The 27,703-nt window shown below is 42.4% G+C and overlaps 1 protein-coding gene across 1 annotated transcript; it reads left to right on the forward strand.

The window, feature by feature from the left end:
* Nucleotides 1-305: 305 nt before the first annotated feature.
* LOC311508006 (QRFP-like peptide receptor) lies at nt 306-2,914 on the forward strand (the record flags this gene model as incomplete). Its single annotated transcript, XM_084572608.1, has 2 exons — nt 306-939; nt 1,921-2,914. Exons 1-2 carry the CDS (start codon nt 323-325, stop codon nt 2,912-2,914), a joined length of 1,611 nt encoding a protein of 536 aa, XP_084428734.1. The 5' UTR covers nt 306-322.
* Between the last annotated feature and the right edge of the window lie 24,789 nt (nt 2,915-27,703).

Below are 27,703 nucleotides of genomic sequence, written 5' to 3' on the forward strand. Positions count from 1 at the left end.
GTAAGCCCTACAGCTGAGGGCTCTTATTCCCCTCTGCTGCCTTGGGTCCCTTTCCGGAAGCAGCATGGATCTGTCCCAGGACCGTCCGTCAGACTGGAGCTCAGTTCAGCCCAGCTTCTCCCCACTGCTGCAGCACGGCGGCTCTCAGGATAAACCCAACCACACCTACAGCCTGCACGGCGCTCTAATGCTTCCCTCCACTTTTAGCTCCCCCACTGCCTCGCTCAATCAGCCGTTGCCCTCTCTGCTGCCCTCACCCCTCGTTCCGTACTCCTCCTTCATCTCCTCCCCTTTATTCTCCACCATCTCCTCCTCATCCAATATGCAGCCGTCCAACTCCTCCTTCCCTCTGTCCCTTTCCAACTTCTCCTTTAATGACTTGTCGGACCTGGAGAGCATGTTGCTATGGACCCTCCATGAGCCCAGCACCATTGCTTTGACCATCATGTACTGCCTGTCTTTCATTTTGGGATTCATCGGGAATTTAATGTCCCTGCGGGTCCTCACCAGCAGGCGCAGCCGCCGGTTGGCCGGTGTCAGCGCTACACGCAGCCTCCTGGTGAACCTGGCGGTGTGTGACCTGGCCGTGGTGTGCGTGTGCATGCCCATTACTCTGGGAAACCAGATCTACACTGCCTGGGTCTACGGTGACCTCTTGTGTCGAGCTGTGCCCTTTACACAGGCCGTCTCAGTCTCAGCCAGCGTGCTGACGCTGACGGTGATCAGCGTGAATCGCTACTACAGCGTCCGGTCGCCTCTGCGAGCTCGCTCCATGTTTACCCGGCGTCGGATCTTGGCCACCGTGGCGGTAGTGTGGGCGGTGTCGTCGATGATGTGTGCCCCCATTGCAGTGATAAACAGGCGGCGAGAGATCAACTTTGGGACTTTCACCATTTTGGTCTGTCAAGAGGAGTGGCCTCAGCCTCGCCTCAAACAGGGGTAGGTACTCTAACTGCTTCATAGACCAGAGTTGAATGAATGAGTTTGCATTGTAAGGTTCATACTCGGTTCATCCGTGATCGTAAGAAGTGGAAATAGAGCTCGAGGGGTCCTGACACACGAAGCTGAGTGCTGTTGTGCTGTGGTTGTGGTTGGACGTCCATCGCTCGTAGGTTTTCCTCCGTCCATCTGTGTTGCTCATAATTGGCTCTTGATGTTCAGTCGAGCATGTTGAACCGGAGGCTGTTGATGGTGAAGCAAAACATGTAATCAGTTTGTCTTCCACGGTAGTTATTACAGTTTGGTCTGGTGTTTCAGAGGTCCCAGACTCTTATCCAGGGACCCACTTACCGTTCACACACGTGAAGTTGTTCAGTGCCGTGCTTGACAAGTCAGACGGACAAATTCAGCGCTACAAACACAGCTCTAGACAGCCTTTCTTCTTTTTTTTATTCTTAAATATTCTCCTGTTTTGTTTGTCCTCAATCATGCCTTTTGAAGTGGCTCCAAATGACGTGGACTGTGCAGACGCTGTACATAATTTTTGTTATTATACCATTATGGCCCCATTATCTATGAATCACTTTCCAAATGTACGCTAGCAAAGTGTTAAAAATAGCGAGGGGCATCCAGAAAATCCCTCAAACCCAATTATCCTTGGAGCAATAAGACAGTGCCGCTGCCTCAAATATTGCAATACTTATCCTTGAATGGAGCCAATTAAACGGTCCTGAGTGGAGTCCATTGTGTTCCCTGATAATTAAGCTGTAAGTCTTAGCTCTAAAGGGAGTGTGCTGTTGTTTAAAAAAATATTTCTGTGAAAATATGGAGAGTGTCAGTGCGATCCAAACTGTCAAATGCACTGTTTGACCTGATAGAGAAAATAAACACCAAACTATTCAAGAATAAAATTCAGCTTATTGAAATTATTGGTAGCAATTAGTAGCATCTCATTTTTAATGGTTTCACTTTCTTTCACAGATACAATGTGCTGCTCTTTGTGATGCTCTACTGTTTGCCAGTGACCTTTAACCTCACCATAGGCTTCCTGACTGGCAGGCGCCTCTGGGGGGAGAAGAAATCCGCCTTCGCCGATCTCGATCCTCGCAGCCAAGCTCTGCACGCCTCGCGACTAAAAACGCGCCAGAAGATCGCCAAGATGGTGGTGTGCCTGGTGCTGCTGTTTGCAGTGTCCTGGCTGCCGCTCTACTTGGCTGACCTTTGGATTGACTGCGAACAAAGGCCATCGTCTTGGCTCCTGCAGACGCGGCCTTTCGCCCAGTGGCTCGGCCTGACAAACTCTAGCCTTAACCCCATATGTTACTGCTTCATTGGGGATCTGTACCGCTCAGCAAAGGTCATACGGACCCGATACTACCAGAAAGTTGCCGCTCTCTTCAGCAACTCCTCCTTCTCCAGTTCAGCTGCAGTGGCTTCTCCCTCAGCAGTGATTACAGACAACAAAGTGACTTCCGCTGAGCACCACCATATTGCTGCTGCCATGGCTGCGTCTGCATCCATGGTTACAATCCCTAGGCTGTTAAGCTTGGCCCGAGGCCAGGGAATGGGGCAGAAGGTCAGAGACAGTTCAGACAGCCGAGCAGGATCCGACCACAGTATCTCAGACTGGTGTCGGTCCAGTCCCAGTGTGTGTGACAGCTCTTTGTTCCCCTGCCAGCTCCACACACTCCAGCGATCCATACAAAGAGCGGACTTCCTGCCAACAAGAAGACATTCTCTGAATGAGAATGCTGGATCATTACCTTTACGAATTGAGACTGTGGAAATAGACATGCTAACTCTGAGAAGGCATTCGGGAGACACAATATATGGTCTGTCAGCTGATAAGAGAGACATCATTACCGTGGGCAGTGATGCTTTCTGTTACATAGGACAGCACGGAAGCATGGCATCACAAACCTACTCCCTGGTAGGAGTCACGGAGAATGAAACCAGTGATATGACCAGCCTATGAAAGCCACAGATTATCTGAAGTATCAGCATGGAGGAATTTCCTCTTTTTGTCTCATGGGCAGCAAAAACAGCTCTCGATTCAGTTTGCAGTCGACGATGTGGACTAATCCCTCACAAAAGCTATTGTTTGTATTGAGGATAAGCTGACCTGGTCCACACTTTCCCCTTCTTTCCGTGTGCAGTAGTCCCTCTGTATCATCTAATATGACACATGGGATCCAGGACCAAGGTTTGCATCGATGAGTTCAGGTTTTGGAAAGCAGGTGGAGCGAGCAGTGATGAAGTGAACCCTGCAGGGTAACAGTCGGATCGTTATTTAGGCCCGAGCTTGAACGCTAGTTATCAGCAAGAGGAATAGATTGCAGCAGTGCGCCATTATATGCGAGTAATATCCCAGCCGCAGCTGTTTAGCATCTATTTAAGAGAATAACCCAGCGGGATGTAAATTGTGAAGAGATTTTGTGTAGATTGTCTTTGTTACCTATTGCTTTGCTAATGGTTTTGATTGTACTTGTTGCTCACAGAAAAACTCAAACACTGTGTCACAATGCAGTGTGAGAACATTGTGTATCACACACAGACTGTATGAGGATTTCTGAGTTTCTTTTATGTACTTACATAGATAAGGAGCTCCAACAGTGGCTTTATATTTTAATACAGTCTCTCTCTAAATACAATAACTACAATATATAAATATCAACCCGTGTTAATTTAGCATAAGACAGGGCTGGTTTTTAACACTTAACATAAATTTTGCATAAACTGGACCAGGTTATTAAGATGTGCAAAGAACAATGATGTGTAAAAGCCTTATTATTCATTATATAAGGTATCCAAGAAAAGTAGACCCTGAGCAGACACATGCATGTACAGTACATTCCCATATACAGCCATTGTAAAGTGGCTGAATATGAAGCTTAAAAGATAAAAGATAATTCAAGAGAAAAACCAGTGTGTTTCTGGGAAGAAACATCCCCAATAAGTTTGTCTTAACAAGAGTAAAAGAATTTAGTTTTTTCTCTTTCCTAGAATTTGTAAATAGTTTCATTTTGGTTTTATCAAGACAAGCTTTAAGTTGTGCAAAGATGGTCTCGACAAAGATGGATGAGCTGAAGCTGCGAGACGGTGAAGTGAAATAATATATATAATAACATCATCTGCATAAAAGTGGATATTCACACGCGGAGAATCTGTACTATAGATACGTATATTTCTACAAACACAGTGGTCCAGTGACTGATCCTTGGGGCACACCATTTGATGCTGTAAGGAAATTTGAAGTGGCACTGTCAGCTTGTACATGCTTTCTGTGAGATAATTATCAAACCAATAAATAGACTTTTTGGATGACCCAATACTAATTACTGCTTCCTAATTACACGATCGAGCTTTGTCAATCAATAAAGCTCAGCATTGTTGTCTCAAATCTGATACAACCCTGACTGTTCATGCAATACTGTGGGGTTTTTTTCTAAAACCAGATTGTTTTTCTGAATATTATTGATATATAAAAACCTTTAAATCTCTCAGCTTCTGAAGCTGCTGTAGATTAGTATGATTCATCAGGCATTGTGTGTTTGTCAGCGTCTACGAGCTGGAGACCATTTCAGACCTGTAACAGAGACCACTTTAAAACAAAAATGACTGCCCCGCAGGTGACCGTGAGCCTGCCTGAATTAAACAGGGAAGTAGAAAGACATGTTGAAATGATGAAGAATCCAAATTTTCCAGTAAGTACTTTTTAAGTACTCTGCCCTTTTTTGAGTTTGATTGAATTTTTCAAGTTCATCTGATACTTGAAAATTTTATAAACTAATTTGAACTGAGTGAAGGGTCACCTCATTCAAATCCCAAACAAAGAATCTGGTTTGGTTTTAATTTTCTCAATCTACACAGAATAGCTGTGACTACCTCAGTTGACTGTCTATGGCAAGACCGACTGTATTTAAATCACACTGTAGACCCGAAACCAGGTCACCGGTGTACTAATTGCTCTGAATAATTAATGGAACTGACTTTTTCAGTAGAAAGTTGTGGAATGAAGACGGAAATTAAACTGACTTTGAGAACTGTCTCAGAGGCAGCAATCTTAACATAAACCAAAACTATCTGCATCTCTTTATACAACATAAGTTAATAGTGCATTTGTGATTTTACTGAAGTGACACTTCAATTGCCAACATCTCACAGACTGTACTGTAATCACAGCTGATTAGAGGAGTATATCAGTATTTGAAAATGGAGAGTCACTGCCTGTTAAACCAGCACATGCCTTGCTGAGTAGAGGACTGAAACAGGGTGCCAAAATAGCTTTAATGGTTAAATAACTAAAACACACACGTACAAAGAAACACGCAAAGACATGCACAACAAAATCTAATCTACCCTCGGGCTGCTTCCAGTTGTGTGCAAGACAGAGGTGGTGAATAGTATGAACTGCTGTGACATCAAGCTGCTAATCACACTCTTGTCCTTGCAGCAAAAGCGAAGTGGTGCAACACTCAAGGCATCAAACTGTGTTGAAACCGTCCTATTTATGTCACTGGATGAGGTTGCTTGTACCTTAGAAAATCTTAATGCCATTATGCTGTGACAGTGTCTTTCATCCCTGCCTCTCTCTTTACTTTCATCTACCTCTCTTTTTCAGTTTTTGCACCGTGTTACTGGAGGGTATGTGTGCTAAATTATGTGCTTTTGGTGTTTCATTAAAAAAAAGCAAAAGTGTTTGTCTGTGTTTTTCTGGTAACTGCGACCAAAACGCTCAGGGCTGTTCCTGGAAGAACTTCCGTCAGGGGATTTGGCAGCTTGTCTCTTGCTAACTATGGGACCACGATGGTACGTACTAAATGGTGGGAGGTCTGAAATAACAGATGTATGTTCAAGGATCATTTTCCAGCACTCTCTGGTTCCCCTGGGCTTGATTAAATCTGAATGGGATTTGAATTTAGTTATGAGACACACTTGCTCCTTTATTAAATGAGTTACAGAGAAGTTGGGAGGGCAGTCTCGTCAAATTTGTGAAATCTCTTCCCGACACGCACTAACTGATTAGTGATTGCAGTCCAAGTCGGACATACTGATTTTATTCGTTTCAAAAAGAAAGACGCTGTGGAACATTTGGGTAACGTTCAGGAAACTGCTATTGAGTTTAAGGTGTGGTAAAAGGTACCCAGCAACTTTACCTCATGCAACTGCAGGAGCATTGCTCCAAAGCATCACTGGTGATTAAAGAAATCCACAGTTTACTTGTCCTCATGAGTAACTGAGGCAGCAGTGCTGTATTTCAGCAAAATACAGAAACTGTGATATGATAGCACACATTTTGTGGGACTGAGTGATAAGATTCAGAGGGATTAGAACTCTGAAGAGGGATTGAACTATTCAGTGAATGTTTCTTTCTCATCAGCTTTTTTTTTCTTTGCTCAGCGACCAAAACATCTAATGGTCTTATATTATTTATTAAAAAAGCTGGGGGGAAAAAAACTTACAAGATGACAGGAGAGAAAGATCCACATCAAGTCAAACAGAGGCTTATAAATAGGACACATATGACAGCGGCTTCAGGCACTTAAAAATGTCAGAAAGCCCATATATTGACAAGTGTGTGGACGGCAAGCTCTCTTAATCAAATGGCAAAAAAATTTGCAGTTTGTAAGAGCCCTCCAGAATGACTCGACACCAAGCGTTTACTGATGGAATGTCCTTATCAGCAGCGTGGAGACTTGTCTGTGCCTTCTTTTACAAAACGCCGCCAGAAAACTGACAACATTTCTGGTCTGACACCTCTACGGTTAAAGTTCGGTCAGGTTAAAGGCACACAAACAACATGGGCAGAGTTGTGGAAGATCACAGTTTGAGTTGAGGTTTGGGAAACATGTTGGTTTGAGTAAACATTACTGTCTTTTTAAGGGTTTGAGGACCATTTCGTTATAGTACAGAAATCACCATGGCCATTGTTCACTTCCTAATAGGAACTAGACGCCAACTGTGGTCTTCCATTCTTGCCCCTATCCCTACCTACCGCCAAGATCCCCTCATTGTGTGGAGGACTCAACGTCTCTGTAATGAAGCCACATTGCTTCCTCCATGGCTTCCAACCAAACAAGTCAAAATGAGTCAAATTCCTATGGCTGCTAGAGGGCTTGTCACCGAGCATTGAATAAATCAGAATCGGCTTCATTGGCCAATTATGTCCAAGGATACAAGGGATTTGTTGTTAGTTTAAAGGACAGGTCCTCAGTGACGTTACCAGGGAACAGACCTGCATTTACTACAATGGAGAAGTCATCATAATTTGACAAAAGCCCCTGAAACATAAACTAATGGCATATTAAGATATTTGTGTGGTCTGCCTGTGCTCTGCCGTCCCTCACCTCTAGCCAGGGCTTTTGAGCTTTTCTTTCACAGAAAATAACAAACATTGGCTGCACACTGCACAGAACAAGATAGAAAGGGTGGCCTACCTTTGTGACATCTTCAACTTGCTCAGTGAACTCAGTTTGACAACTGTCTTCGAGTTGAAAGATAAAGTGTCTGAATTCAAAGACAAAGAACTGAGGAGACAGGAGCGTGCTTGACATGTTCCCAACATTTGATTTTGGGAGAGACTGAGGCTAGACTGTGCAGATGTTGATGTGTGGTCACCTGGCTTTGTGCAAAGGAATGTTCCTAGGACTCATTTGTGAATACAGTTGAAACCAGATGTTTACATACGCTGTGTTAAAAGACACATAAATTTTTTTTTCCTCACTGTCTAAAGTTAAATCAGACTAAACCTCTCCTGTTTTAGGTCAGTTAGGATTACTAAAATTATTTCTATTTGCTAAATGCCACAACAATGAGAGAGAGAATTTCTTAGAGAATTTTTTATTACTTTCTTCAAAGTCAGAAGTTTACATACACAAAGATTACTATGTCTTTAAACAATGAAGGAAAGCCCTGATGATGATGTCAGGGCTTTGGAAGCTTCTGATAGGTTAACAGACAACATTTGAGTTAACTGGAGGCACACCTGTGGATGTATTTTAAGGCTACACCTCAAACACACTGCTTCCTTGTTTGACATCATGGGAAAATCAAAATAAATCAGCCAAGATATCACGAAGAGAATTGCGGTGCTCCATACCGCTCAGAAAGGAGATGGATTCTATGTCCCAGAGATGAACGTGTTTTGGTCCTAAACGTGCGAATCAACCCCAGAACAAAAGCTAAAGACCTTGTCAAGATGATGGCTGAAGCTGGTAAGAGAGTGTCATTCTCCACAGTGAAACGAGTCCTGTACCGACATGGACTGAAAGGCCACTCAGCGAGGAAGAAGCCATTACTCCAAAAGCAACATAAAAAAGCCAGATTACAGTTTGCAAATACACACAGAGACAAAGACCTTAATTTTTGGAGACATGTCCTGTGATCTGATGAAACTAAAGTGGAACTGTTTGGCCATAATGACCATCGTTACATTTGGAGGAAAAAGGGGGAAGCTTGTAAGCCTGAGAACACCATCTCAACTGTGAAGTATGGGGGTGGTAGCATCATGTTGTGGGGCTGTTTTACCGCAAGAGGAACTGGTGCACTTCATAAAATAGACGGCATCATGAGGAAAGAACATTATGTGGAAATATTGAAGCAACATCTCAAGACATCAGCCAGGAAGTTAAAGCTTGGGCGCAAATGGGTCTTCCAAATGGACAATGACCCTAAGCATACTGCCAAAGTAGTTACAAAGTGGCTGAAGGACAACAAAATCAATGTTTTGGAGTGGCCATCACAAAGCCCCGATCTCAATCCCATAGAAAATTTATGGGCAGATCTGAAAAGGCATGTGCGAACGAGGTGGCCTACAACCCTGACTTAGTTACACAAGTTCTGTCAGGAGGAATGGACAAGTCATACAGTTTAAAGGCAATGCTACCAAATACTAAGGAAATGTATGTAAACTTCTGACTGATAAAAAATTCTCTAACAAATTCTCTCTCATTGTGGCATTTAGAAAATAGAAATAATCCTAACTGACCTAAAACAGGAGAAGTTTAGTCTGATTTAACTTCAGACAGTGAGGAAAAAAGGTTTATGTGTCTTTTAACAGAGTGTATGTAAACATCTGGTTTCAACTGTATGTCTGAAAAAAAAGCCTATTTTGCATTATATATCTGCCAGCATTCTTGATCAAATTCAAGGCTGAATATCCTAAGATAAACCCAAAATAACTGATTATGTTGCCTTCATTCATGTCTCTGTGGAGTAGAGCTTTATGCAATGAACGAAAAACTATATTTAGGTGCACACTGGACTTTAGAAAATATGCTTTGGGTATTGCTGTCCCTCATTACACATCAGTGGGCCATCTTGTTACACGGAAACAACCCCCTTAATGTGTGAGTCACCAACTAAATAGATCTACTCTGGCCAAAAACAAATTGGCAATATTTATTCGGTTGAAGTGATCCTGCAGTGCACATAAAAACAGATCATTGCAATGCTGCTCATAAACAAGACGTACACTGTACTGATACAGCAAAAGCCAACTACATCTACCAGAGCACACTTTATAGTGTCTTAATGGCCACACAAGGAGCACTATAAACACTGGCTCATGACAATACAGTCATATAGCAGTGTAGTGATTTAGTCTGTCAGAAAAGGTACATGCATGTGGGTATGCATGTGCACAAAAGAAAGGGAAAACGGTGCAGTGTAAAGGCTCATTTAAAGTACTGCGGGACATAGACGACGTAACCTACGTACGTGGCCTACGCCGGTGCAAGCAATTTATGCTTGTGTGCTCGTCACTCTGGCTCGCTCTGTAAAAACGCCACCCAAACGCTGGGCAAATTTTTGTTTCTGCTTCCTGCTTCACTTTTAACAATGGCGACTGAGTCATACAAATGTTTGTATCTCCGAACCTCCCCTGTTAACCTTTCCTCAATGTGTTCCGTCTTTATCGATCCAAAACAATCAATTCGAAAACTGCGGGAGATGAAGAAGCAGCTGGAAATACTAAAGCGGAAACTCCCAAGTGGAACAATCACAGCTTCAGCATCAAATTGACACATGTACAGGTACAGAGCAACGAAATGCAGTTTAGCATCTAACCAGAAGTGCAATAGACAATAAGTGCACATGGCATAAATAGTATGGTTTATAAGTAATATGGTATAGGTTGTTTTTGTTGGGACCTGAACCTGGTGGTGAGCTATGGAAGCTCACCATGCATAATCAAGTTGACCACATGTCTTGGAAACAAAGGGAAGCACCAGAACTCTAAGTCCCACAATCCTCCAGGTGTGAAAATTGACCAAGCAGTTCATTGGCTGACAGTGGCATGTGACCTCTGAGGTCATCAGGTCATATAAAATGCACCGTTTGGCCTTTGTTCTCTCTCTTACCCTCCGACTCTCTTACCCTCTACAACTCCACACCTCCACGTGGAGACCCCCAGCTGCTCGGCTGCAGCTGGGTGCCAGGCCTGTTCTCCTTACAGCAGCGAAGCAGGATCCTGCTGAGGAATCTATACCAGCTCTTTTAGCCAACAAACAGAAGGTTTGCAGGCTAAACTCCCAAACAACAGGAGCCACACGGCTAGTTAGCACAGAGCTGCTAACAAGCCACTTCAAAGGACTCAAGGAGCGGCCAGTTTCCCTCCAACGTCTGCCATTAGGAACACACAGCAAGGACTTCAACTTTTCCCGGTTTGGCTTTCCATCAGGAACCGCCAGCCACAGGAGCAACACACCAGAAATTGACTTTCCACCAAATGTGGTAGTATAACTTGGGCCTAGTCAAGCTAAGCTAAGCTAAACATAGAGTTAGAAATGTTGATTTGATGTGATATTTGTTTATATTGAGTTGTTTATAGTATAGTGGTTTGATGTTATTTAGATTATGCAACACATAGACTCCGGGTCTCTTGCATGCTAAACTAACCATCCTTCCTCTAACCTGGCACCTCATAAAACCCTTATCACATTCCACATATCTACTAGCCAGCACATGGTCTGAGTGTCCCCACCATTGACTGTATATACCCCACTCAGCAACCATTGTTTCCTTTGTGTTCAAGACCTCAAGGCCCCAGCGGCCATCTTGGCATGCCCACAACCGGCGGCCATCTTGGTACGCCCACAACTGGCGGCCATCTTGACACACCCACAACCAGCGGCCATTTTGGCACGCACACACACACACACACCTGTATAGAGTAGACTGTAGTTAGATTGTATGTTTACTTTTATTCTTGTTAATAAATGTCTTTTAAACATACCTGTCTGTTTAATGTTGCACAAGAGTGAATATTGCCAACCTCTACACTGCCAAGAACTCCAAATTCCTTCAACTTTAACTAGTTGTTAATGTGGTAATTTTGGTTATAGTTATTAAATTAATTATTAATCTGAACTCCAAATTGACGATTTGGTATAATTTATGAGACTGTTTTGATTAATTGGCTATCTTTTCCCTTCCTAGAAGGGTGGTGCCCCGAGGTGATCTAGTAAGTCAGATCCAATTATTTAATAATAAATAATTGTTTTTGATAATTATTAATTATTCATGAGTGCCTTAGTACCCAGGCCCAACATTTTTACAGCATATGGACACTATTTACAGATCAAAACCTATGTACAGGTGAGACCATATATACAGGTGAATGAGCAGGATATACACAATGATTGAATGAAGTACTATAAACATATTATAGAGATTGATTTGTTGTGTTAAATGTGAGTAGACTATAAACAGGAACTATAACATAATTTACAATAAAGGAGATGATAAATTAGACAATACAAAATACAGATGAAGTGAGCAATTAAACAGTGCATAAACAATAAGCAGTAGCTACCTAATGTTACTAAACTAGTGCAATATTCGGTACATAGTACTGTGCAAACAGATTGTTTAAAGTGTGCATGTGCAGAGCAGTCCAGTAGTGCAGTCGTGATGGTGTAAAAGTCTTTGGTCAGTGAGGGAATGAGGAGTTAAGGGGTGTGAGTGAATTGGTGTGTATCTGAAAGAGGAAAAAAACTCTAGTTTTACCTGCCTTTCCTAAAGTCTTGAATGCGTCCTGCATAAGTTTAGTACATTTGTCCTGTTGAAGGCAACGATACTGCCACAAGTTATTGTGATGACCAACTTTATCATGGGATTATACATTTCTATGCAGACGAGACTGAGCTCTTCCAGACCAACAACACACCCATCCGCTGAACACTAGAGGTTACAAAACGATGATTCAAGGCTACAGTGCTTGCATTTTCATCGCCCCATTGTGCTTTATCTCTTAGGAACCTGTCTGCTTTTAGCTTGCTACCTGATGGTGGGAAACCATTGAAACTTTAACAGAAACAAATTTTCTTTTAGTGAAAGACATAATCTCCTCAAAGCATACGACCAATTGAGAAATCTCATTTCTGAGGCTACCTCTTGTAGTCCACTCAAACAGTGATTGAGGCAGGCAGTGAATACGAGAAGAAAGCCTGTCACGTACTGTAACTCCCTCCTTGTACAGACCCTTGATGAGTCCACAGATGTAAGATAAGAAAATAATTTGGTTGTAATAATAATCAGTTTCACCTGGACAGATGTAATCACAATGTGCTGTTGATAGTAATTAATGTGAGTCGTATGCTGTGGCCCTTCACAGCTACTAAATCACAAACAAATTAAACAATGAGGAGGAGATTTTGGAGCATTTGGAAGAGGAGACATATTTTTGGTGGAATAGTGTTACACAAGAATCCATTTAGTTTATGCACAGCCAACATTATGACACTTTGCCATCTATTACAAAACACTACTTAATGATGCAATGCTGTAATCTGGTTGCGCCTCCCTCCGTACAACTATCGTTGCATATTTTTCATATTTCATTAAAAGACAAAATACTCGCTGCGTGACGCTGCCATGATGCCAGATGGAAATCACAGCAGGCACCACTGTAAGTGAACCGTCATCTGACTCTTAAAGCTAAAAAGGATGTGATGGCCTTTCAATCAGCATGATGCATCCGCTATAGCCCCTTACCCGAACCGCAACCATCTAACCTAACCCCAACACTTATTCTAATAATAACTAATTCTAATCCTAACCCTCAGACAGCTCTTTGAAAGGATGGGACACCAGACTGAGGACCTGCTCACTCTGATTGGCTAAAACTCATACGTGTCCTCAGAAAGATAGCCATACAGAGTGTGCGCGAACACACACAGGGGACTCATGATGAGGCACTTCAGTTCATGATTGCTATCATTTATTCAGTCTTTTTGATCATCTCTCACATCTTCTCCGCCTCCTCTCACCTCTCTCTCCCATATCTTTCTCTCCCTGCCTCTCCATTTTGCCTCGTCCTGTCATTTCCTTTCTCCTTGCGTCATTGCTGTGCCAGTGTTAGAAGTGAACAATAGCCCGTTTCTCTTCTTTCTTCCTGTTCCTTCGTTGCCATCCTCATATTTCCTTTTTTTGGCAACGAGACATGGGACATTTCACACTAGAGAGCACACCCACAGGGTTGAACTACACTCTAAAAGGGTTACACAGAAAACTACAAATGCTGTGGCGCAGTATAGAAAATGGTGAGGCATCTTTTGAAAACAACCTGGCTTTTGCAAAGCCAAAACATTACAGACTGTGAAGTGTTGCTTTGCCAAGAGAACTTAAGAATGAAGATTTTATGTTATGTGGTGAAGTAGCACCCAAACGCAGGACACAAGCAGGAAACCTAATGAAAGCACTGCAGGGTGGGTAGTTAAAAAACATGAATCTAAAATCCTGTAAAATCCATTAAAAAGAGAAATCTAAAAACAAAGCACATGGAACTAGGGGAAATCGGCTGAAACATTAAGGAAGTAGGGGTTGTACAGACTGGTTGACTAGTCCATTTGTTGACTTCAGTGCTGTGCCTTGACGCTTTAAGCATCATGTTGGCTAATCACTGATCATGACAACAACAACATGGACGCCTCCGAGAAGATAGGTGAGGAGCCAAGTAGGTCATTGCAACAAACTAGCAGCAGTTCATCAAGTGTGTGGAAATACTTCACTGAAGATGTAGCCCATACTACCGTGACATGTCAGTCCTCTAATACAATAAATGTACTACTGCAGTACATACTCATCTGAAAAGGCATCCGCTAACGCTAGCAGAGGAACGGTCCAAATCCTCTCGACGGCAGTCAGTTAACAACTTCACTAAACTCCCTGAGAGAATTGGTGAATTTCATTGTCAAAGTTATTTGAACTTTAGCTGCAGTACACGAAGAAGGCTTCAGCGAAACACTGCAGTTTTTTAAAACCCTGCTACACTATCACATCTTCCAACAAGCTGTGGCTGAGTTGCTGCCTGTTTTTATACAGGCTATACATTTCTGCAGCGTACAGTATGTAGCACATGAGCTGTCTGTTCTCAGCATATGTATTCAGGTCAAGAATATAGATCTCATTGTTGCAAATCATTACTTTCTACTGTGTTTTTATTAGTGACAGCACCAGTTTCATCCCATAACAGTCAACTTTAACAGTCTGAACTCGTGAAATGAATGGGTTACGCAACAGAGACTCGACAAAGGACAAAGGGAAAGGCAGGTCTGGCAGGCTGAGAGGTTGATGAGACACAGATCAAACTAATGAGGGCGGAGGACACAAGGAGAAACCAATCAAAAAGTGAAAGGGGAGATAAAGCAGGACAAAAAACACCAAGGAAGAGCTTGCGAAATAAAAACAGGAAACTCAAACAGGGTCACAGAAAATATTCAAAAACCCAACACCATGAAAAAAAATTTCTGCCTGTTTTAACAGACTGATCCCATCTGTTCCTGTGTAAATTTGCACTGCAACTGTACACAGCTGAATTTCTTTTCTGCAGAGCAGACATACAGTATGCTTTGCAGCCCATTTTACAGAGCCTGCTCCTACCATCTTGCAATTTGTAACCAGGCCAGACAGCATATGATTTTCAGCCCTGATAACTTTATGTAATCAGGGTCTTTTATTTTGGCAAACAATGGTACGGGTAGGAAAATATAGACAGTGCAGTAGAATAATAATTTCTTAGTCTGTCAACGTGACAGTGAGAGAAAATGCACAATTCTATGACCCTGAAACTGAAGCAACCAAATGGAATTCAGACATAATTAATTTTATTATTTACACTTCAGCTTCTCCCTTTTCACGTGTCTGAGTGCTCTATCGGTTTCCACTGACATCACACATGGGGCCGTGACTTACACTATATTACCAAAAGTATTCGCTCACCTGCCTTTACTCATTCTATGAACTGAAGTGCCATCCCATTCCTAACTCATAGAATTCAATATGATGTCGGTCCACCTTTTGCAGCTATTACAGCTTCAACTCTTCTGGGAAGACTGTCCACAAGGTTGAGGAGAGTGTTTATAGGAATTTTTGACCATTCTTCCAAAAGCGCATTGGTGAGGTCACACACTGATGTTGGTCGAGAAGGCCTGGCTCTCAGTCTCCGCTCTAATTCATCCCAAAGGTGTTCTGTCGGGTTCAGGTCAGGACTCTGTGCAGGCCAGTCAAGTTCATCCACACCAGACTGTCATCCACGTCTTTATGGACCTTGCTTTGTGCACTGGTGCACAGTCATGTTGGAAGAGGAAGGGGCCCGCTCCAAACTGTTCCCACAAGGTTGGGAGCATGGAATTGTCCAAAATGTTTTGGTATCCTGAAGCATTCAATGTTCCTTTCACTGGAACTAAGGGGCCAAGCCCAGCTCCTGAAAAACAACCCCATACCATAATTCCTCTTCCACCAAATTTCACAGTTGGCACAATGCAATCTGAAATGTACCGTTCTCCTGGCAACCTCCAAACCCAGACTCGTCCATCAGATTGCCAGATGGAAAAGCGTGATTCATCACTCCAGAGAACGCGTCTCCACTGCTCTAGAGGCCAGTGGCGGCGTGCTTTACACCATTGCATCCGACGCCTTGCATTGCACTTGGTGATGTGTGGCTTGGCTGCAGCTGCTCGGCCATGGAAACCCATTCCATGAAGCTCTCTGCGTACTGTACTTGGGCTAATCTGAAGGTCACATGAAGTTTGTAGCTCTGTAGCAATTGACTGTGCAGAAAGTCGGCGACCTCTTTGCACTATGCGCTTCAGCATCCGCTGACCCCTCTCCGTCACTTTACGTGGCCTACCACTTCGTGGCTGAGTTGCTGTTTTTCCCAAACGCTTCCATTTTGTTATAATAGAGCTGACAGTTGACTGTGGAATATTTAGGAGCGAGGAAATTTCACGACAGGATTTGTTGCACAAGTCGCATCCTATGACAGTTCCACGCTGGAATTCACTGAGCTCCTGAGAGCGGCCCATTCTTTCACAAATGTCTTGTTTCACAGTCTGCATGCCTGAGTGCTTGAATTTATACACCTGGGGCTAGGCCAAGTGATTAGAACACCTGATTCTGATCATTTGAATGGGTGAGCGAATACTTTTGGTAATATAGTGTATTATGGGCCACTGATGCAACACAAGCGAAACACAAGCATCTTTATTTGGTTGTATTTATTTATTGTCTTTTAACCGCAGAGTGGTGCCATTCACCTGTTCACCCGCCACATAAAAACCTGCCTGCTGGCCAAATCCGACACCAGAACAACCCCACGTTTTTTAAAAAAAAAAACTTGAAGGACTGGGCTCCCAGGCTGCAGATAAGCAAGCTAGGTCCCACTTTTCCATCAGTACAAAATAAACTACGACCATGCATCAGACTGAATACCATTTTGATGTGTTGCACAGTGCAAATATGGCCCTGGCACAGGCTCCCTGTCTCATGGCAATTTGTGAAATAGTCATGAAATTTAATCAGGTGCATTTATTTATTTATTTATTTATATGACACAAAGCACAACTGGTGCAAAGGTTCAGTACCAGCAGGTGGGAACGCAGACAAAAGAAAGAGAGGTGGAGGTGGTTTCAGTCACACACAAGGCTTTCACCCAGAGGATTAGGGGTTTGGATTGTGTTGGGTACCATTATTAATTTGTTTGTCTCCCGTTGTTGTTTTCTTTCAGTTTGTGTGACTCATTTCTCTAGTTTTCTGTTTCTGTTTTGCTCAGTTAAACACCATTAAAAGGAAAAACTAAAAAGACAGGAAACTTCACTGTAATTAAATGAACTAACTTGAAACTGGGCCCACACTGGGAATGTTGAATTCATGATCAGCACTACTCACTGCTGATGATTCCATTCATTCATTCATTCATTCATTCATCGTCTGGGGGCTGGAGCCTATCCCAGCTGTCATCGGGCGAGAGACTAGAGTAGGGTTTGTTTTTTTCAGCTCAGTGCTTAAAGAGGAATTACCATTTTTTACAAACTGGACCTTATATCCATATAATGGGAGTGAATGGGGCACCGAAACGCAGCCTCTAAATAACGCATTACGTTATCATCATCCGGGGTCTGTGGATTGACCTACTAACCTCTGACCTGGATGATGTCATCTCTAAGCGCTACGCGCACCCGCAACAGTCGGCTTGTTTACCTGTAATTTGCTACTGCTAGTTTTTTTGCAACATGGCTGAATATTTTTTTGAGCCAGAGTATACGGATGAGGAGCTCGTTGAAAGGAGGATGCGGAGGCAGAGAGAGGAACAGCTGGCCAAAGAACAACAAACCGCTGCACGTCCGCGAACAGATAACAGGTAACTCCGGACTCAACGGGGAACAGCACTAGCGTATCATAACAAAATATTGGTGAAATGAACGAGTTTCACGGCAGATAATGCGTTATTTAGAGGCTGCGTTTCGGTGCCCCAGTCACTCCCACTATATGGATATATACGCGGATCTGAATATCGTCCGAACGACTCCAAATGACACCAAAGTTATATGGGTGAGTAAACGATCGTATTTTATGCCAGAAATAAGGTCCAGGTTTTTGGTGCTGTAAGAAAAGTTTAAGGTTTAAGAGGTCGCTACTGTTAAATACAGATTTCAGGATTCGGTGGTCAGTGGCCCTGGACGATATGAACTACTAACAAACATGTTTTGCACTGTGTTTGTGTGTTAAAAAACCCTCTTCATCCTTATTTTTTACACTAAAGGAAAAGTAGCTGTGATATTGATTTACTTGTCTGGAAAAACTGAAACAGAAATACCGGCAGCAAGCGAGAGAGCGAGCCGAGGCACCAGATTTAAAGAGAGCATCATCAAAGATTGAGAGACTCAGCGGGCTGCTAAACCCAACAGGACGGAGAAAGGCCTCGGGAGGTAGCTCCAGACCGGAGGCTGAAAAAACTATTATAGACATGTTTAATACCTTCTCAAAAAGAAGCAAGCCTCTAATGGGTTTCCTCAGTCAAATCATCTCCAAAAACTAGATTTAATCAGTCACGACCGGGACACGAGAGCTCTGACCAGAGCAGAAGGAGGTCATTGTTCTGCCAAATGTAATTCAGCCAAATAAACAGACAGATTATCCTGCTAAACTTAGATGCTAATGTATGTCTGGCACTGTTTAAATGTTAATGCTCATCTATGATAATTTTATTATGACTAATTGTTGAACTTCAGCCAGTTACAAAATCTTTTGTGTGTCCATGTGTTTCTTTACAAAAACGTTCTTTGTGAAGACACAAGACGAGTGTAGTCACAAACAATTAGAATATGGAAAGCTTTCTGTCAGCGGCTTCCTCTTAAAATGCTCTGATGCCGATAATGGATTCACTCAGCTGGCAGCTCTGCATTTACCAATTATCATCCTCAAAAACTATATTGTTTTATGCAAAGCAACAGCAAACTCATGATCTTGTATTTATGCAAATATATATGTACATGTTAGCTGTGTTAGTGACCTGTCCATCACCGACCGTCTTAGCACTTTACTCGTTTAATATTTCCATCGTGGTTTCCTCTTCCAAACACAAGATCCTCAGCTGTCACAAACTCAGGGGTGTCTTCATTGTTGCGTTATAGTTTCGTCATTGAGCTCTCTGCTTCAAATAGCTGGCAATGCAGTTGCTTCTTTAGCTCCAAAAGTGTAAGAAGTTTTGGAGATTTCAAACTATCATGGATTTGAAGTGAATACAATTGGATGGACAATCAGTTTTACTCATAGACAGTATATAACAGATGGACGCAGCCACTCGGTTTGAAAAGTTAAGTTGGTGAGGAAGTAGCTTAAAGTACAAAACTAGTAATGATCACAAGGTGCTAACTAAAAAATTGCACTTCTTTTATGAAATAAGAGGCTAGTTGTTATTCCTAAGTCATTATAAATATCAATATTCAGTCGTCATGGTCATTGTACTGGTGGGCTTTACAAATATACACTGATCAGGCATAACATTACGACCACTGACAGGGGAAGTGAATAACATTGACCATTTTCTGACAATACAATGTCTGGAATGATTGAAAAGCCGCCCTTGAGCTTCTCAGTCAGATCCACCCATCACTCGTCCTCAGTCTCCTCCCTCTCAGGAGCCTCCAAGCAATCAAAAGTCAGGGTGATGGCCAAAAGCCGTCCTCAAGGCTTCAAACCAGAGCTTAACATACAGTATTTATGGCTGCGTCAATCATATATCCAATTTGAACTGATACTCGGCCAAAACCAGTGATGCATCCACCACGGTTATGTCGGTGACGGCAGGCTCATTCATTATAACGAACTCTGATTAATTATAGATGGATTGTTGCTGGGTGAAATATTAGCCTACACAATTAATGAGGAAAACATTAATTACGTTCTCCTTCATGTGAATTTTCATCAGGAATCACTTAGCAGACCTTGATACTGACTGTTGTTTGAATGGATTACAGAGGTCATGCAGTTTATTTTCTATTTCAAACCAGCTCACTTTAGAGTAAAAAAAAACAAATTTTCCTCATCACACTGAAATATGTCCCACTCAGAAATGATCGATTATCTGCAATCGGGTGGTGGCCTCTGAATCAGCTTGACTATTTTGTTCTTGTGAGCGGCAGGTGGACGATTTATGCGCGGACGTGCATTCGGACGGCGCTCGAGTCGATCTGCACATCACTTGCCAAGGTGCAGCCGAGAATGATGGAGATGTCAGGTATTGGAAAAATGCCGCGGCGGGCCAACCAAAAGTGATTGCTCAAATAGTTCCGCAACCTTCTGTCTTTTACTTTGCATCCACAAGAAAACAGGGAGGGAGGGAGGGAGGGAGGAACCATTAGGAGCAACGACCGGATGTCCTGGATTGATGTCTCTTGAACTAAATGGGGATTATTGTCCCATTTAAGCCTTTTATGGGGCTGGTCTGTCTTTAGGGCAGAGAAGGTAGCCTTGTCTATTTTAATTCTGTTTGAAGAAACCGATTTGCAAGTCGAGCTTTGCATTTCTTAAGGCTGCTCTAGTTGTAGTTTGTCATTGCAAACACAACATAGGTTGGGCTAAAAGAAACACACACAGCCTCAGCAGCATTTGCATCACTCGCTTCATATCCCTCCTTCTATATGTTGACATGAAACCAGACTTTACAGCAGGGATGTCAAACTCTTTTTAGTCCAGGGGCCACATACAGCCCAGTTTGACCTCAAGGGGTCGGGACCAGTAACAGAACAACATAATAACCAATAAAAATAACAACAACTCCAGATTCTTCTTTTGTTTTAGTGCAAATAATTCTTCTTGTTCCTCTTCCTTCTTCTCATCTTCCTCCTCCTCCCCTTTCTTCTTCTTCATTCTTTTTTTCTGATTTTCAATCCTCCTCCTCTTCCTTTTCACCTTCCCCTACCCCTCCTCCTCCCCTTCTTCTTCCTTCTTTTTCCTTTTCATCTTCCCCCTTCACCTCCATCCCCATCTCCTTCTCCTTCTCCCCATCCTGTTTTCTCTATTCCTCCTTTTTTCTTATTCTTCCTTCTTCTCCTCCTCTTCCTTCGACTTTGGAAATTCATCCCAGGCGGGCCGGATTGGACCCTCTAGCGGGCCGGTTTTGGCCCGCGGGCCGCATGTTTAACACCCCTGCTTTACAGAAATGAGTCAGAAACCGAGCACAGTTAAAGAATCAATGAATGAAAATGACTTTTTTATTATTCTAAAACTGTTAACAGGTGATTTTTTATTTATTTATTTTTTTTGCAGAAATTAATTGTAGGATAAATCTGAATTCTGTGACTAAACACGGCAGCAATTTTAGTATTTATAATGGTTATTCCAAACATTTTTAATGGTGTCAGTTTGACGCATGTAGCCCAGGTGGCATTATTTATTTTACTCCCCTCTAGTTCCACAGATGCTCACTGACTGAGACTCGGACGGAGATTTCCACATTAAATGTTCCCAGTAAAAGGCGTGAAGAAAAGTCATTTCTCTGAGTGGTAGCATCCTGAACAGTGGTGATCCGCTGCAGATTGAACGTGCCCTAACAGGCAATTTTCTGAGATGAACGTTTCACGCTGTCTTAAAAAGAGAGCACAGCAAATCAAAGTGAGCTGCCCTCAGCAACCCTGCTGTATCAATCAGAGGCCCTGCGTGTATGTTTTACTGTATACGCTAGCTTGCTGCCGGATTGCGATGTCCACATAATTTAGTAGAACGCAGAAATGAGTTTAATCGTTAGTGTCTAGTAATGACAAGGATGATTCTGCTTGCAGCGATTAAATAATGACCCTGTTTAGTATCAGGCTGGAGGATTAAACTCACACGTTATCTGCCAGCATGTTATCTATCAGCACTTACAGCTACACCGGTGCACCGAATGGAGACACCTTCAACCAGGACTCCTGCCGACCAGCCTTCCAGGATTTTCTGACTGGTGAAATCGCCGCACTGCACCATCTGGGAGAGAATTGCAGGGAAGTTTATTTAAACTGTGGGCTAATCTGACAGCAGTCTAAAAGTCTAAAATCCCCACTCGCAGCATGTTGCGCTACTCTTTAAACCAAACACATCAGTGGTTGTTTCAGATTGCCCAGAGACTGACTCCGGCTGTTACGGTCTGGGGCCAAAACGTTGCACTTTGAAGGAGTTGTTGCACTAAAAACTGTTAAAGCATTAACTTGATCTTTGGAGCCACACAAACTGTGGTTACCACAATCTAAAAATTACACAGAGCTGCTGACATGCTACCCTTAAAATTCTGTATAACTTCGCACCACAACATTTCCTTGTCTCTCTGCACAATCAGCTCTGCTTCACACACTCTTGTACCCTTGCCCTTGTCACAGAAGAACGCACACACAGACAACACCTGAGGTAAAACGTGTGTGAGCTGTCTGCATATATCAATCCCTGCCACCCAAAGCTGAGCTGCGCATTAGACCATAAAAAGAGTCAACAGTCACCCCTGAAGCGGCCTGTTTGTTGATATCTCTCATTTATAGCTGGGACAAACACACACGAGACGAGAGCGGACTTTTTGGGTGTGAACTGCTTATGGAAAACCCAGTAAACAAGGTAGTATAAAGCGGATGTAAGTAGTCAGCAGAGCAAACCTTCCAAATGCATGCATCAGCAGAAACACACACGCACACATTCAGGCAGAAATGAAGCTTAAATTTTACATCCATCCAGGCACCAAAAGTGTGATTTTGTGAGAGTAGCGGACAGAGGTGTCTTATTTTCCCTAATGCTACAACTGAGATGGAAAATGCCTTTCAAAATGTGTGTCTGCAAACGTTGGTGCTCGTACATGTGGGTCCAGGTCAGGCGGAGAACCCTTACCTTCTTTCAAATATTGCACACGTTTCCTCGTTGATGGAGTCATTGTAGCCTGAAGTGCAGGAAGGTTCCCCCCAGAGGAGGGTCTGTCATTCCACCGGCGTGTTTGTCGCCTCCATCACCGATTTCCAATACTCAATATCCAAGTCAGGTGGAGCAGAAAGCACAAGATTTCATGGCTTGGCGCCAAAAGAACGAGACAACCTGGTGAGATTGGCTCCGTCACAGAGCTGCAGTCAATTCCTATAATAACTTAATGGAGACTAATGACACCCAGAAATAGCTGTTTCCTGTTTTTCAGCTAAAAAGCGAGTGATGAATATTTTCCTGCAGAGGTAATTTGGTGACATTGTATTTTTTATTATTGTTATTATGGATAAACTCCACCAAATTCGATTGAAGCACAAGAATGATGGTTCAAAACGATATGTATATATATATATATATATATATATATTTATTTTTTTTTAATTGTAAGATGTTCTTGCTTTCAAACTGCGTTCTCACATCGTCTCTTTCAGCAGTCAGAGCTCACTTCCTACACATCACGGCAAAACCGCGGCCACCAGCATGACATTGAACCCTAACACCCGCACCGTGAATGCTGAAAGCGTTCCGAACAGACACTTGTTGAGCTGTGAGCAGATACGAAAAGATTTATTTTTTTGCTTTCAGGTCCTGCACACGAACTGGATGTGAGCAGCAAGACATTTTGCAGTCTTGTGCAGATCTCCTGGCGTTCATTGATATGTGACGTTCGAGGGTTCACAAGCAGAGTGCAATCATCGGCAAGCAATTCCTGTTAGCAACGAGGGTGCAGGTTTGCTTGCCCTCTGTCAACACCCAGCAATGATACCTCCTGTACATTTCATCACTGCAACAGATAGCAATTTCACTCTCTCTCTTTCTCTCTCTCTCTCTCTATATATATATATATATAGAGAGAGAGAGAGAGAGAGATGGCTAATTTTCAAATCTTACACTGACGTGCTCAGAAGCCACAGGTAGAAAATCCATCTAAATCTGTAATGTAATGTTAAATAAGATGCCACTAGATGTAATCTTATAAATAAAGCATAAATAAGAAACATGCGCCACCCACATGGCCCTTTAAAGAAGCTGCATCTGGTGAATGATGTTCAGTCTGCGGGATGTTCAGGGCGGCACCGGGATAAATAAATAATAGAAGCATAACTGATTCAACGTAATGCCCTTCACTTGTGGGTGGATTTAGTATTCATGCACGGATGTTAAGCAGCACAGCTCGTACTGCTACTGTACTACTATTTTAATGTGTTATGCTGTTGGATTGTAACTGAAGCAGTGACATCCATGCAATAATGCAGCCGTAAAGGTGATTTATATTGTCATTTTATATCGTGGCTTAAGTTTATATATAGCATTTTACACTATCTGCTGTAAACTAAGTTGTTGCATCTGTCACATAAATGTAGTTGGGTAAATAAAAGCACTATATTTACTTCTGAAATATCCAAGCAGAATAAAATTTAAAGAGCTTTCGTGTACTTTAAAGTTGTACTGAAGAACTGTACTTGGGTAAATTAACTGATATGCCAGATTCTTACTGATGAAATACACGTGATGTGTCCTATCATTGGTTTTTATTTACTAGCAAAAAACTGAACACATGCAAACACCGGATATTGGATTTTTTTCTGTTTATATAAGCCGAAGAGTTAATTCATACGTTGTCCTCAGCACAATGTTGCTGTGTGACCTCGCAGAATGGGACATGTCCTTGTGCGTGCCCACTCACATCATAAGGAACGTTCTGTCTTTCTGTTTCTCAATAGGTTAACTGTTTGCATCGCGGCTGCAGTTTCTATTGCGTATGGATTTCATTGTCGTTAACAGTACAAGACGTTTAAAAATATCATATATATATAAATCTCTACATCTTCTTTCATCCCATCCCCTCGACCCCTTCAACCCATCCCCTACCTTTCCATCCCCTTAACATGGTCAAAATAAACTTCTTTGTACATGCTGAAATGTGGTCTTGTTAGTGAAATCTAAATTTGTGCACAATTGTAAGTTACAGGAAAAATTGAAATTGAAAACCTTTAATAATTGCAAATGTGTGAAATTTTTTCCAAACTTCATAACTTCATAACCCTGTCACGGTTTTGGTTTGAGTCCTGTTAGAGTATGCATTCGTCGTGCACCACTGCATACCAGGTGCACCTTCAGGACAAACAAATCAAGCATTAGTTTGAGAAAGGGGGGCCCCCAGATGGGTACCATAAACCCTTTAAACTCGTGGTGTCAAACTCAGTCAGAGAAGGGGACAAAATTAAGAACTGACTCCAAATCACAGGCCAACCAGGCACACAGTTTGTCTTTTCAGATGTATTATCAGAAATCATTCACACAGAAATATGAATTTAACTTTTTCCAAGCCTTAATAAAGAATTTAGAATAAAACCAAGCTCACTCATCAAAGAAGTAATGAGAACACATTTCAAATAAAAGTCACATCTGTGGACTTTTTTGTGCGTTACTCTCTAACAGGAGATTTCCGCTTTTCAAATGTTATGTTTCAAATGAAAATGTTTTTTTTTTCTCACAAATTCAACAGATTTAAAGGAGGCATGAAGGGGGATAAAGGGGATGAAAAGCTCCTTTTTTGAGCGTTTTCTACATTTAGTAAAGCGTGTGGCGTGTCTGCCAGCTCAGAAAAGCCGATAAAAAAGCCACACAGTCAGTTTGTTATTTTTCATAAGACACTGTGAGATTAACAGTCCACGGTTTGGTTTCCTAACGTTATCTGCATGTTGTATGAATTTGCCACACTTTGAACTGACGGCAGAATAAAATAAAACTAACGGGGCTAACGTGGTGATTACTATACGGTGGAGAGCGGCGCTAACCACGGGCCTAAGTTAGCATGCTATGTTCTGTTGGCTAACAGACACTTTCTGTGTGTCTGTATGTTAGTATGTATGTTAACCGACTGGTGTTTAGCTGTTGTGGTGCTATCATTTATATTTTAGTAAGTTTTCTGTTATGCCACGTGTGCTACTGTGGAACTGTAGGCTAACCGATTTAGCCCGTTGTATACAGGTACTACATCCTTGTTTAAGAATCTCTGTTAAAGGGGAATTACCGTTTTTTTACAACCTGGACCTTATTTCTGGCATAAAATACGATCGTTTACTCACCCATATAACTTTGGTGGAAGATATTTAGATCCAGTGGGGCGCCACGTATATCCATATAGTGGAAGTGATTGGGGCACCGAAACGCAGCCTCTAAATAACGCATTATCTGCCGTGAAACTTGTTCACTTCACAAATATATTGTAGCACTAGTGCTATTATTGCAATTCTCCTTTGACATATTTTAGTATTTAGCTTTTATGGGTCAACCGTATGGGCTGATGCAGCTTCAGAGCGCTGCACTGTTGTACTCTACCGATATGCTGAACGGTTGCCGAGGCAACCATGAGACTCCGATAAGTTTGTCAATAAAGTTGAGAAGGGGAGCTGATTGACATACCTGCCTGGTGCCAAACGGATGCACGCAAAATACATGCGGGCCAGTTCTGATAGATTTAAAGTATTATCCTGTGGGCCGGATTTGGCTTTAAACCTATGAAGGCCCTGTAGTGCATCGGCGATACTCCACAACCCCAACTAGGGGCCCTGTTCTGTCTATCCTGTGACAGATACGTAAGAGACGTATGTGTCCCTCCCAGAACCTTGGATAGCCACTGACCACATATAACAGATCTACAGAAGTTCACACCCATCTCTGTCTACGTAAATGATAGTGCTGACGTCTCTCGGAGAGCGGGAAGAGATGTGAGGGCCCCACGTGGGAGAATTTGCATATGGCGTCAGGAGATTGCAACTGAGGAGGGGACTCAGAGCAGAAATAAATGTGCTCCGTCATCCTAATGCCTGCAAGGGGAACAAAATAGAGGTAGCATAATGCTAGCCCACAAGGTAATCCAGTCAGAATGAGTGTGTGTAGCTGGTAGCTGGATGACGTGTGACTGCACTGTGACTAAAGCTGATGCGAGTTCATCTGACACTCATAATGTGGTGAGACATCAGGTTTCGTTGGCTGTGATTTGAATGTTGGCAGCTTTGATTCCTGTCTCCTTCACGTTGTTTTGTGCACACTGCACTGTAAAACACACAACAGGTTATGTGAATGCGTTTCTTCTCTTTAACTCCAGTAGTCAAGTTTATGATACTGAACTCAATTTAATAGGTTTTCTAAACTTAAAGTTAAAGCAATCCATTGTCTTGACTTCTTGTGAGTTTTGTCTGTGTGGTGAATGTTCATTTAACTCATGTCTTTTAAGTTTTGCTTTGAGAAAACTAATGGGGGGTGAAGAAGGGCGATATGATTAGAATAGTGGGAAATCTAGAGGCTGCTGCAATTTCCGTGTTTTTTAATTAGACAGAACTATTACTGTAAAATGGTGATACCTTTGACAGAGGATTAAACCACGGTATTACAATGTCAGCAAAAATATTGGCACCATAAAGCGTAATGGACGGTTTGGATTTTAGAAGCCGTTTCCCTGCCAGGAGTGCATTTCAGAGTGGCTGTTTTTGGTGGATCAAATTTTTATTTCCTCCTCTCTGAACAGCCTAAATAAAATAAATGTTGAATTTCTGGCAAGGTGTGAGTTGAACCTGTCTGTGTGTTACTGGCTTGAGATGTTTTTCAGTGTGGCAACACATTAGCCTGGAAATGAGAGCTGGCATTATGTGGACGAGCGGATGTCTGTCGTTGGAAGTTGTCTGGATGGTTCATACATCAGCACTTTGTCATGTTATACTGCAGCTTAGCTATTGTGTATTTAAATAGTACACTCCCACCTGTGGTAGATCCAGACTGTGTCATCTTACCCTGTGCTCCGTGTTCCCAAAGATATTTAATGCTCAGTCTTTGTCACACTTTCCACTCGCCTCACTTTTTCACTGTCCTTGTCTTCTCCTCATGTTCTCTCTCATCTGTTGATGCAATGTACCTCTCTTTTATTACAGAAATCTTTCATTGGAGAAATCTTATTATTGTCCTATTATAAGCCCTTACAAAACTGCTCTCAATTATCCTCCCATTTATTTCGCTTTTTGTTACTGCCACCGGGTACGCGAGC

Source organism: Chelon labrosus (assembly GCF_963514085.1).
Source record: "Chelon labrosus genome assembly, chromosome: 2".
Classification (NCBI taxonomy): Eukaryota; Metazoa; Chordata; class Actinopteri; order Mugiliformes; family Mugilidae; genus Chelon; species Chelon labrosus.